This window comes from Atractosteus spatula, chromosome 6, assembly GCF_055471065.1.
Source record: "Atractosteus spatula isolate fAtrSpa1 chromosome 6, fAtrSpa1.hap1, whole genome shotgun sequence".
Taxonomy (NCBI): Eukaryota; Metazoa; Chordata; class Actinopteri; order Semionotiformes; family Lepisosteidae; genus Atractosteus; species Atractosteus spatula.
The window spans coordinates 47,211,151-47,225,201 of NC_142711.1; the positions used below are offsets into that span (position 1 = coordinate 47,211,151).

At 37.8% G+C, this 14,051-nt stretch overlaps 1 protein-coding gene across 4 annotated transcripts in view; it reads right to left on the bottom strand.

Moving 5' to 3' along the window:
- The window catches only part of nebl (nebulette), a 118,890-nt gene extending 105,182 nt beyond the window's left edge, over window positions 1-13,708 (bottom strand). For 2 of the 4 annotated variants that reach the window (XM_088918320.1, XM_088918319.1), the window contains exons 1-2: window positions 13,407-13,704; window positions 10,261-10,355 (exon numbers count right to left, since the gene is read on the bottom strand). In XM_088918320.1, coding sequence (XP_088774446.1) covers window positions 10,261-10,355; window positions 13,407-13,475 — 164 coding nt within the window. In that variant the 5' untranslated portion in view covers window positions 13,476-13,704. Of the gene's footprint in view, window positions 1-10,260; window positions 10,356-13,406 lie in introns of all 4 variants that reach the window. The other 2 variants (XM_088918315.1, XM_088918322.1) reach the window with 2 other exon arrangements.
- Window positions 13,709-14,051: the final 343 nt, after the last annotated feature.

Genomic DNA, 14,051 nt, shown 5'->3' on the forward strand with positions numbered 1-14,051 from the left:
TCAGTTCCTGCTGATGAAGAGCAACCAGTGCTGACACCACCATGCTTGACAGCAGAGATAGCGTTAACTGAGCACACTATACTGAGTTTGCATCAGATGTAACGCTTTGCACGTACAGACCAATAGGTTTGAAATTTGTCTTGCCTTACCACAAAGCCTTTAGCCACATTTTTGAAGTAAACCCTGGTGCTGTTGCATACCTCATGAGGAACTTGAGATGCATTTTTTCAGTTCCATGCAAGCCCCCCTTGTATGGAGCTACGTTTTGGAGTTACTGGGACATTGTTAACCTGTGAACATTCTCTCCCATCTGAGTCACGGAACTCTGTTGCCCATTTAAAGTTGCTGTTGGCCTCACAGTGGCATCCCTTTTCAATTACAGTATGTCGTTACCGGGCTGCTTAATTTGGAGAGACAGTGTCTAGGTTCGTACCACATCTTTATGATCGACTTCAATATGGTCAAAGATATACAAAGGGTCTTTGAAATGTTTTTATACTTTTCTCCTGATCTGTGCCCTTATATAACAGTATCCCTGAATTGTGTTGTAAGCTCTTTGGTCTTCATGGCTGAAACGTTGATTGAAATTCACAACTTAACACAGGAACCGTAAAGACACAGGTGTATTTATTTTGAAATCATGTGAACCACTATTATAACACACAGACAGAGGCCTCTCGACTAATTGTGTGGCTCCTTGATTATGACTTTTCCATTTTTCTTTCAAATTAATTATCTATTTACATCATCTTTTTGTACTCTGTGGAGTACATAGTGTATTCTACATAAACATTCATTGCAACTTCAAGGGTACAACAGCATATTCCAATTAAAGATTCTAACCCACTTCCTTCCTTTCCCACCCATTACTGGGTTAATTAACAAGGCTAAAGCATGAAACAGGTTGTAGTGCTCAGGATATATTGTACGATAAGTTGTAGGCTCAGATTATACATTTCCTTTAATTAAAATACCTACCACATTAAAAGCCACCACTTTTGTATAATGTACAGTGGATTGGTTAACACAGCTACAGCCCCCATTATAAAAGGGTGTGCACACTTATGCAACCAGGGTGTTGTAGGCTTTTTAATTTAACTTATTTTTCCTACTAATTATCTCTGTTTTTCTCTTAAATTTTGTGGGTTGCAAGGTCACATTAAAGATGGAAAAACATCTGACATGATTTATCTTGATTTCTGGCTTTACATCACAAAAACCTGCAATTCCAATAAGGGTGTGTAGACTTTTTATATCCACTGTAACTGTATAAGAGAGAACACCACCACTCTTATCAAGAAAGTGCACTTTAAAACACAAAGATTAAAAAGGAAAGATTCTCCCCCCCAAAAAAAGGTTGTACTGCTGCAGAAGGTAAACCATTAGATTCATGTGAAAATCCTACAGAAGTATACAGAACAATGCAATTTCTCGGTTTCTACCCGAGAAATTAAAGTGCACTTTGCTCAAATTACTACAGAAAAAAGTGCTTATAAACCACAATGTTCAAAAATCATCAGGGATTTAACGCAGTGAGGATGCTAGACCTTAATCGGTTATATTTCCAGGGTGTAATTAGAATTTTAAGTACATTGTTTTATTGAAGACCTCACACTAGTGCTGAAAACAGAATATGTGATACTGTACTAAGGGATATGACAGTGCAAAATATAAAAACATTATTGCCTGAGAAACACCAAGAAGGTTGTTGAAAAGCACAGGCCATTATATTAGGTTTGGGAGTACAGTGTACCTTCCACTCTTACTCCAGGCCATCTAACGTACCAGTACTTGAAAAGTATTACATACAATTCCGTATTATTTTTCCACACAAGCTCAATGTTGTAAGCTATTTAGTACATATCCAAATGTTAACTGTGTGGGAGTTGCTGTCCGTAATAATCCAGGGAGACACAGGCCTCTATTCTAACACCAGCCCCCTCAATGCCCAGCAGGCACTAGAAGATTCCAGCACCATGCTCTCAACAGGATTTTAAAGAGGAAAAGCACATCTTGAGGTTCAGGCACAGCGCCACATAGAATTCCAGCTTGAAGCTGAAACATTTTTGCTGTTTTCTTTTAATAATCTTTTTTTTTGGTTTTCATTTTCCCATCAGAAAATGCCGCTGTTTTTAAAAAGCTTATGTGGTTCGCCGACCTGTACCATAACACTGTGTGCTTTTTTACAGAAAGACAACCTAGAATTTTCTTGTGAGAAAGAGATCAATATGTTGCCAATAATAAAATACAGCACACAAACTCATTTTTAACATTCTGCAAACACCTCTTCTTTTCCTCACAATTTTATAATAGTTTCATTCAATTAGGGATATAAACTGAGTTATAAAATTACCATTAATTGTTTTTAATGACTCTCAGTGTATATATACGGTAGTTTAGGACTTACAGTATGTGAACAAAAGCTATTTTTATTAGAACTTTAAATGTATATACTGGGGTGTCTATTACATTTCTCACACAAGAACCAGAGTTTATTAGTGGACTCATTCACTCCTCTAATGCCTGTAAAAGCCATGAATTACATTTTACGATTACCTGAGACTATTAAACAAAATACCTGACATGAAACACTGCCCCCTCAGTATCTTGGCAAACCATGTTGCTAATAGGGAAAACCAGATATATGATATTTATATTGTATAAAATATTACTGTGGGATTACAGTTTAAACATACCAAACCCTGAATATTTGTTTTCCAGATACAGTGGTGTGAAAAAGTGTTTGCCCCCTTCCTGATTTCTTATTTTTTTGCATGTTTGTCACACTGAAATGTTTCAGATCATCAAACAAATTGAAATATTAGACAAAGATAACACAAGTAAACACAAAATGCAGTTTTTAAATGAAGGTTTTTATTATTAAGGGAAAAAAAAATCCAAACCTACATGGCCCTGTGTGAAAAAGTGATTGCCCCCCCTGTTAAAACATAAATCAACTGTGGTTTATCACATCTTTGGAAAGCTGAGTTCAATTTCTCTAGCCACACCCAGGCCTGATTACTGCCACACCTGTTCTCAATCAAGAAATCACTTAAATAGGACCTGCCTGACAAAGTGAAGTAGACCAAAAGATCCTCAAAAGCTAGACATCATGCTGCGATCCAAAGAAATTCAGGAACAAATGAGAAACAGAGTAATTGAGATTTATCAGTCTGGAAAAGGCTATAAAGCCATTTCTAAAGCTTTGGGACTCCAGCAAACCACAGTGAGAGCCATTATCCACAAATGGCGAAAACATGGAACATTGGTGAACCTTCCCAGCAGTGGCCGGCCGACCAAAATTACCCCAAGAGCGCAGCGACGACTCATCCAAGAGGTCAGAAAAAACCCCACAACAACATCCAAAGAACTGCAGGCTTCACTTGCCTCAGTTAAGGTCAGTGGTCATGACTCCACCATAAGAAAGAGACTGGGCAAAAATGGCCTGCATGGCAGAGTTCCAAGACGAAAACCACTGCTGAGCAAAAAGAACATAAAGGCTCGTCTCAGTTTTGCCAGAAAACATCTTGATGATCCCCAAGACTTTTGGGAAAATACTCTGTGGACTGATGAGACAAAAGTTGAACTTTTTGGAAGGTGTGTGTCCCATTACATCTGGCGTAAAAGTAACACAGCATTTCAGAAAAGGAACATCATACCAACAGTAAAATATGGTGGTGGTAGTGTGATGGTCTGGGGCTGTTTCACTGCTTCAGGACCTGGAAGACTTGCTGTGGTAAATGGAACCATGAATTCTGCTGTCTACCAAAAAATCCTGAAGGAGAATGTCCGGCCATCTGTTCGTGACCTCAAGCTGAAGCGCACTTGGGTTCTGCAGCAGGACAAAACACCCCAGCAAGTCCACCTCTGAATGGCTTAAGAAAAACAAAATGAAGACTTTGGAGTGGCCTAATCAAAGTCCTGACCTGAATCCGATTGAGATGTTGTGGCATGACCTTAAAAAAGGGGTTAAGGCTCGAAAACCCTCCAATGTGGCTGAATTACAACAATTCTGCAAAGATGAGTGGGCCAAAATTCCTCCACAGCGCTGTAAAAGACTCATTGCCAGTTATCGCAAACGCTTGATTGCAGTTGTTGCTGCTAAGGGTGGCCCAACCAGTTATTAGGTTTAGGGGGCAATCACTTTTTCACACAGGGCCATGTAGGTTTGGATTTTTTTTCCCTTAATAATAAAAACCTTCATTTAAAAACTGCATTTTGTGTTTACTTATGTTATCTTTGTCTAATATTTCAATTTGTTTGATGATCTGAAACATTTCAGTGTGACAAACATGCAAAAAAATAAGAAATCAGGAAGGGGGCAAACACTTTTTCACACCACTGTAAATGCACCAAAGACCATGGAAAAAGCCTCTGTATTTAGCTAGCAGGTCCGTGTATTGAAATCTATTTTTCTTATTAGCATTATACAGATGATTCCAGATGCAATGAGTTCTGCATTGACACTCCTTTTCTTCTGACACTGTGATCTGGCCAAAGGGTGTTTTCTAAAAACAGAAAAGTTGAACTTATTTCCATTGACAGTCATCAGACAGCTGTTTCTACAAAAGCCACATTAATTATTGCCCCATTGATAGAACTCTCTTCTTATGTCAACAGAGTTCTATTCATCCAACCTTTTTCTATCCACTTTACCCGATACAAGGCCGCAGGGGAGCCAGAACGCAACCCAGCAAGCAATCTGCCTAAGACAGGATACACCCTGGACGGGATGCCAGTCCATTACAGAGCACACGCAGACATTGACATGCACATACCCACACCAGGGCCAGTCTTCCCATAAGCCAATTAACCTACCAGCACGTCTCCTGGCTGTGGGAGGAAACTGGAGCCAAACAGAGTTCTTACTGCATTTTCTTCACTATCTGGTTCCAGTGTTAGCTTCAGGAGTCGTTTGCTCCCTCCACTGAACTTCCAAAACCCCTACAGACAGGCAAGACCTATCATTTCCTTTGCATGGATTCTTCAGTAGGAGGTTAGTTTTCCTTAGAGGTCTCCCATCCCAGTATGATCTCTAAGACCTGCCTTGCTTGGCTTCTGAGTTGTGATAAAATGAGGCTATAAAATAGAATCACATGTGTCACTTCTATATTATATCATCAGGAGATTAAACGGTAAATAGGACACCGTTTTTCATTGTTGTTATATTATAGTAGTCAAACCTGTGCAATGTACTAGTCAGACTACTTTTAAAATACTGTGCACAATTTTGATCACCATGTTACACAAAATGTGTTACTGCTCTGCAGTCAGGCCAGAGAAGAGCAACCATACACATCCAGATATCAAACAGGAAACACTGAGCTTGAAGAGGTTACTTATGAGAAACACTGTTTTTGAAGGTGTTTAATATAGACAATTTCAACACAGTCAAAAGAGTGTAGAATAAAAAGAAACTGTAAAATACACGTTTAAGACCTCACATACACAGAATTCAACGTACAATATTGGTCAACATGATACAAGAAAAAGATATCGCTGCCCTGGAAACAGCTCAGAGGTAAGCAACCAAATGAATGCATGGATTCTATGTGGAAGTGCCTTCTAAACGGAGAACAGGAAGCACATTCTTGTACAAAGTGTTAGGGTTCAACAAAAACGACCCAGCCATATAGGTGAAACTTTTGGCTTACTTCAAGTAACACCTGCATGAGATCCTCAGATCAATTAGCTACAAATTAGCTGTCAAATGAGCTAGAACCTAAATATATTTTAAGAAAATACAATTATTTATAGTGTTATACAGAAGAGTATTTGGAATTCCCATATTGATATATGGATACTGAACAGTCTAATGTAACAGATCATCTCAATTTAATGTCGCTTTGGCCATCAACACATTTTCTCTATCTTCCCTGGACAAAGAAAGCATCGTTACTGTATTTATGAGTGTCATCTCTTTCCAATCTAGACTTCCAATGCTTTGCACCTTTTCCTTCACATATAGATATTAAGCAGTTATTTGAGATCTGAACAGACTTTAGAAACTCAAATTTAATTTCAGATTCAAATTTAACAATGAGAGTGTGTTCTTACCCTTAAGAAAATGTCTTATCATTTTTGTCTTCTACCAGGCAAAATAAAACTTTATATATATACAGTATATAACATTACTTTATTAACCTTTTACAATTTCTTGCATTAGGAATTATCTTTTTGCATACCCAAGCTTGGTCTCCATGAGACACACAGACAGGGAGAGAAGCTTGGGGTCAGAGCGCAGGGTCAGCCATTGTACGGCGCCCCTGGAGCAGTTGGGGTTAAGGGCTTTGCTCAGGAGCCCAACGGAGTAGGATTCCTCTGCCGGCTGCAGGATTTGAACCGGCAACCTTCTAGCCACAGGCTACCCCTATATACCCCTTTATATTTTGTTACATTTATTCAATATAGAATAGTTCCCTCATATTTAGCTGCACTTTACAGAGTATTTGTGACCCAAGTGTGGTTTTCTCAGGTGTGGCCTTTTTCAGGCTGTATTTGTCTGATTTGGATGCTGTTGGGATCTGTTTGTAAGTGGCTATGGTACATCTTATGCCTAATGATCACCAAAATTAACTTCTAAAACCTGTGTATATCCTGAGATAATTTCTAAATGTATAAATTCTGAGTCAACATAAAGTATACATACCAAGCATAGACAGGCCTCCAGAGTTAATCACTATGGTTTCTTGCATAAACTGGAACAGTTGTATAGATGAATTATAATACACAGGCTTTTAAAATGTAATGATACAGCTAACCCCAAATGGCGGAAGGTTTTTATACATGCATTGCAACTACTGTATGTTAATATCAAGCACAGCATTCTATGAGGACATTATTTTGGTCCCCTTGAGTCTCCAAGATTAAACCAATAATCTTGCTGAATTAACAAGCGAACAATTTGTGCATACATTATAGTCATTATTTGTGAGTGGGGTGAGATAATGCTTCAAATGCTGATGAAATGTTAAATAAAGTTCCTTTTGCATAGAGTAGCTTTGATCATGAGTGTTGTTTTGTGCCTGGTTCATGCAAAAGCTATGATTTGCTGCAGTTAAAAGAGGAATGATAATGATCCCATCACATAATTCATAATACAGTTTCACTCAGAATAGAAAGCTCCTTACAACCATGCAAATCAGTTCTTCATATTTTACTTTCCATCTTCATTTTTGCCTGACTGATGGCTCAGTATCTTCTATTTCAATATGTGTAGCATGGGTGCATTAAGTATGAAGATCTATACTACAGCAAAGGAACAAGTAATAGGTTTATTCTATGCTGAAAAAAAGAAGAAAGAAAACAATGTTTTGGCCGTGGAGCCTTCTTCAGGTGTGTATTTAAGAAGTTTATACTATAGCAAGACTTCTTTGCCAAATATGCTTGAGATATACAGTACATCAATATCTAGACAAAGATTGCCAGTGTCATACCATACAGCGCCAAAAAGATGTTTGTGAATCACTAATATAATCATGGAGAATATATTTTATTCTATGTTACTCTTATTAAATCAAAGCCAGCCTTTTCTTAAATAACCAAACGGTTCATTTACTAATTCGATGTTTTCTGAGATGCAATGAAGCATGAAGCACAAAAACGGAACAATTAAGAATCAGTGTATGTGAGATAAGTGAATCACTTTACTGAGCACAATGAATGAGGTAATTAAAAGCAGGTAGTTAATTGGTAACAAGTAAACAGGGACTGAGTTTCAGCAGCCCTGTCCTATATAAAGATCAGATACCTTGTGTCTGGTCTTCACCATGCAGGTGTTAGTGCAAAGATGATGTCAGACTAGAATCAAAAGAGATTTCAGCGAACCTCGGAAATAAGTTAATCGATTTTTTCAAAAACCTCAACAGAGAGGCTTACAAAACCATTTCTACATTTCTAAAACACCATTTGGGGCTCCATCCACCCACTATCAGAGTCTATAAATGGAAAATATTCAGTACCACAGGAACGTTGCTCAGGACTGGTTATCCTGTCAAGAGTAATGCAGTAAAACACCTGAGAAGTCACAAAGAACCCAAAAGTAAAATCTAAGGATCTGGAATGCAAGCTAATGTTAGTGTTAACGCCTTAACCATCAGAAAAATACCAAATGGGAACAGTTTTCATTGGATGATAGCTGCAAAGATACCACTGTTCTCTAAAAAGATATATACATAAGATATAAAAAGATCAATATTGGCATCCTTTTCAAAATGTATTAAAAAAGTACCTAACAATCAATAAGACTACTGGAATAATGTTCTCTGTAAAGACTAATAATGTTCTCAGTAATATATTAGTTAATTAATATATTTTACTTACCCAGTCATGTTTTATGTAAGTCTGTATATAATTGAAATGTTGTATTATAGTATTTATTTAATTTATTGGTGATGTTAGAGAATTATTTATTATTAAATAATATTGGAGAGGCTATTATTAGGTATATTCATATTGACATCTGATATATATGAACTCTGTAACACGTGAAGAACCTCTAAACATGTTAAGCTCTCTTTTACATATACAGTACATTGACTAAATAAAATATATCTTTAAGTTATTTGTCTGTACGTGCATTGGGCGGGGTTTGTGGAATAAGAATGATAAACTGGAATTTTTGTAAATAATAAAATATTTAAAAAAATAAATATAAAAAAAATGTTCGCAGAACTGAAACACTTCTGTAAGGATGAACGGACCAAAAGTCCTAAAAACCAATACAAGAGTGATAAACAGTTACTGAAAACATCTAGTTGAAGTAATTTCTGGTCAAGGATATTCCACAGTAACTGGTTAAAGATCTACATCTTTTATTATGACGGTCATGAAGCTCTAATTGCAGTACACTTTAGCTCCAAAATGTACAATAATTGTATATTATTGTACAATTGTATCTAGGGAGTTCAGAAACTTTCTTGGCACTGTAAGACATAGCCCATCAAAGTAAAGGTTCTATACAACAGCAGAAGTAGAAACTATGATGTAAACCTAAAATGAAAGCACATTCATAAAATACATTCTTTGAAGAATAAACTACTAGTGATTGATGTCAGTGGCTGCTATCCAATTATTCCTACCACTGGCTGAAACTGAAACAAATTACAGCAAAGAAACGTGACAATCCTTGCATCTCTAAACCAGCAGAAGTCTAAAGGAAACAGCTGTCAAAATGTTTAAGATCAGATTGACCCTGTTTAAAGTGCTCAAAGTTTACTTTCATAAGAGCAATATTTAATAATCTCATTGCTGGCTCACTGAACAATAAATCATTCCGATAAGCAGCTTTATTATTTCAAAATTCTAACAGAACCCAGAAACACTTTCATATTTACCTCCTGGTCTGTACCTAATCCCCAAAATAAATTACAAATGCAGTGGCTTCAGAGAGGGCAAATATTAAATTCTGAAAATAATTTTTAATGTTCAGCATGAGTCAGGACTTACAACTGTAGTCATTGTCAAAATATGCAGTATGATGTACCTACCCACAGGATGACTTAATGTGTTTTGAAAAACACATATTTTTATTGTTTTAAGAATAAATATGATGTAAAAATTTATGGTTGTACCAAGCATGCCTTTGTAACTACTTTTATTGTTGTTTCTTTATACTCAGCAACACTGTGGTGTAGAACTTAGGCCTGAGTTTTCTAAACACTGCAGAAACTGGAATAAGCACTGATCATGTGAGCTGCTTAAGCTTATAGACGAATTGTAACTGTTGTAATTGGCTACAGGTCAGAAAGTCAGGGAAGCCTTTCAAATCTGTCACAGGACCATAGGAATGTGCCAAGTTCACACACAGCGAAAGTAAAAACCAAGTCATTTGCTAGTGTTAAAAGTAAGAAATGACAATGAAGTTAATCAGTCGCCTTTTAAATAAAAAAATACCAAAACAAATCAGTCCCTTTGGAGAGCTCATTATTGATCCCCATTGGAGTCCTACACCTGTGCATCATCTTGAAATTCTTTTCATTATGAAGACATGTTAAGGTGTGTTCACTTTCTATGTACAGTCAGAAAATATCTTGATAAATATTTCCACTGCAGCCTATTCTAAACCATGTGCCTAGATGTCCTTGTAATATGTTTAGTTCAAATTATCATTTCTCCCCAGCTTGTAACTAAAGGTAGATGAGTTAGATGAGTTTTTGGATATTACAAACCTCATACCCCTAACAGCCTCTAATCCGGCATTTCTTTGACATCTCAAAAAAGCTTAAACAAGACTTCTGTTTAAAGAAAATAAGTACTTACGCATTGCAATATGGTTTCTTCTCATAACCCTTGTAGTTCTTCATGTTAAGGGTCATTTTGCACACCTCACAGTGAAAACATCCTTTGTGCCAGTACTGCAAAAGTGACAAAGAAAAAAGAAATAACTGCTTGCTTCTATTCAAGTCGTAAAAAAATAACACAAATTCATCAACTTAGTATAGATCGGCAAAGTTTGAAGGAGGTTATTAAACAACTTTCTAAATTGCGAATGTAGTTTATGGTCTTTTGTCTCAACAGACGCAAAGGAAAAACATGCAATATACACCTTATCTAACTCTGTAAAGCTAGACACAAACAGAATAAGAATACAGAAAATGATAGATAGATCACTTTATTCGTCATATACAATTTCTTGCATTAGGAATTCATCTTTTCACATACCCCAGCTTGCGTTCCATGAGACACACAGACAGGGAGAGAGGCTTGGGGTCAGAGCGCAGGGTCAGCCATTGTACAGTGCCCCTGGAGGAGCTGGGGTTAAGGGCCTTGCTCAGGGGCCCAACGGAGTAGGATTCCTCTGCTGGCTGTAGGATTTGAACCAACAACCTTCCAGCCACAGGCTCAGATCCTTAGCCACAGAGCCACCACCCCACCCTGCCCCCTTATAAATGTCCAGAATACATATTAGTTATGTATTTACTATTACTACAATCACAGTATTGACTCCATCCATGTTAGAATATGGGTTGGAGTAGCTCCACTCTATTCGTACATCAATGCAAAATGTAAGATACTACAATTGTTGTCCTAATCACAGACGTTCCTTTTTCATATGCACTAAACAGATCTTAATAATCTTATATTACATGCAAAATAATAATTGGCTGCAGAAATTAGGAGCCTCAATTTAATTGCTTTGAGCTGCCAAGTTTGGAATGAGATTTACTAATCCAAAAGGAGACCAAGTCAGCCAGAACTGTTTTTCTAGCTCATGTTCAATCAGATCTTTATAGTACTGTTTTACTGACTTGACATTATTGACTTGATACAATATTATCTTGGTAAACCTCTGATTCCACCTCTGATATAACAAAAATATCAGGAAGGGCTTTTGCTTAGACAGTGTAATAAAATAATGCAAGACCTAAGCAACACCTAAAATATAATATGCTTCAGAACTAGTTTACTTCTGGGAAAGTAAAATGCACTGTAGAAAGGTAGCAGAGATCTTCCCACTGATTTCATTACAGTTAGTATAATGCTTTGACTAAGATGCTGATGTATCTCCTGTTTATTGTCTTTTTCCTTCTTGGATTACACTGAAGTTTGGAAGGATTCATGATTGCCAAGGTTTCTAAGAATCCACCTAAGCCTTCCTCCATATACTTGTCATGAAACTGTAACAAACAAAATCTGCAAAACAGAAGGAAAATCCTTTTGTTGACCTGGCCGGGCGCGCTTCGGAATTGTAACCTTCCGAAATGTGACACAGAATCTGACTAACTAATGACTGCTGGGAATTGCTGCAGTCAATAACACATCCTTGTACTTCCTTGGCTTTAAACACTCCCAATGTTTTCCAGTCCCAGAAACGGCGAAGCACTCCCACACCTTGAAGGAACTCTTAATGTGCGAGACAGCATGCAAACTGTTCAAATTAAAGTCCCTGTTAACAAAAGTAGTCTCCTTCTCTGGAAGCATTCCAATTCTGAACTCACCAGACTAAATGCAGTTGCCAAAGAGCCCATAAGGCACGCCTCTGTCTCTTTAGGCACACTGCGCGTGTTTTGCTCGAGAGGACATTTGCAACTTAGCTCAACAGAGGCTACTGCCTGGAGGAAGAGACTCAGGCACATCAACTCTATAACAAGGTCCTGTTACTCCAAGACAGGAACTTCACAATGGCCACCTGGATAGATGTTATTTTTTTTAAATAAAAGCATACTGTTAGAATAGAGAGTCTGATTATCTCACTGCAGGTTGGCAACAAATCTCATTTAGCTTCCAGTTTTACTGGAAGTCAGCAGCTTATGTGGGCAGAGAAGCTCAGGTCACCCATGTCTCCATCGTGTTATTCATTTACAGAATAATTTGAAGCACTGCTGCTTGGCAGAAAACTGGAGGAGGGTTTCTCAACTAAATTAAAATCTCTCTCCAGGGCAGCGAAACTCACAAACATTAGAACTGAAGAGGTCAGGAGAGTAGCCAGAACGAAACGGGTATGACCAGCAAAAGGAGAAGAAAAGCACAGTCAGGTAGAGAAAGGGAGTATTGTGTAATAAGCGATAAGGATGATTTACGAGCCCCAAAAATTACTGACATTTTTAAATCGGGAGAAAAATACCGTAAGCACCACTCTGTTGTTTTTTTAATACTTACCTTGTTCCTTTCTGATCATTTCATATTTCACACATTCACAAGCAACCACAGGTGTCTGAACATGGGGACGGTTTGTTCAGTCCTTTTCAGGATGACATCTTTTTAAGCGCATGCTACAGCTCCTTTAAAGCATCAATAATGCAAAATCCCTTATTACATAATGTTTAATTACCAGCTCTGGAGATAACATGGCAACGCAAAGGCAATAGCTTAAGTGTTGTGTATGTCTGAAAACAAAAGGTGCAAGTTAGCTTCATGACTACTGTAATGCTTACAATTTGGGCATGCATTGTAAGAAAACCTGCTCGTCATCTTTTGCTGTCACATAGCCAGGTGACACCAATGCTGTTTTGCATGCAAAGGTACAGTGCGCTACTAAGCACATTCCGATTGTAGCGTAGCAGTAAAATAACCCAAGATCAGTACTATAGATGAAACTCAAATTTGTTTGTAAGGTACGCGATAGTTTGTGTTTTCTCTCTCGGTTTATTGATGTGTATTTTAAGTCGGCAAAAGAGAAGAACGGCGTTAACACCAGAAGCATCATTATCCGAACACTTGCCCCTGCATATTTATTATTGTTCCATTAACCCTGCAAATAACTAAGCTATTTTAACGACTGAATCGTTCAATACTACATCTCACTGATATATAACAGATATTGTTAGTGCCCCATTCCTGCATTAGGAAACGCACACCCTAACTAATAACATTATTTACAAGAAGTTAGAAAACCACTAAAACTGCTCATATTGCACCAAAACATAATTCATTAAACCAATAAAGTATCGTTTATACTGTTTTACCTTATCCAGGCAGTTCACTTTTTCGGTTGGGTAGACAATTTTCCCACAGCGCGCGCACTGAGGGTTCATTTTCAATTTCCTTATGTCGAGTACAGGACGAAACTACAGAGATGCTGCTTTTACAGACGCGTAGCCTCATATAACACGCTGCAAAACAACAGTTTTCTGACAGTTTACGCAGTTGCAATGCTTGCAATCTCTGGATGCCGCAAATGAACGTGTAGACTTGCTCCGAGAGATGTGCTGTGTGACTCACCAAACAGCATCCACAGTACAGAGCTGTAGCTCAGCTACGCCACAGCGCCAAGCCAAGCCCCCACGACTAAACGTTGCATTGGAAGAACTGCTGGGGAGCACGTAATACAGTACTGTATATTATAGGCCAAGCGAAAAATAGAGCAAGACGAAGCTAATCAGAACTAAACAAGTACAGTCCGTTTTTTATTCCTGCGTTTGTGTTCGGATAATACCGCGTGACTTCGCGAATGAACAATTCCAAGCTCCGACAGGAAAAATTAGTCCATTCTAAAATTACGAATTACAATGTTACTCCGGCCGGACTCAAGAAAATACCGCAGATATACAGTAACTGCAATCGAGCAACATATTGAACACATATCGTGGAGTTGTGTACCAGGAATAACG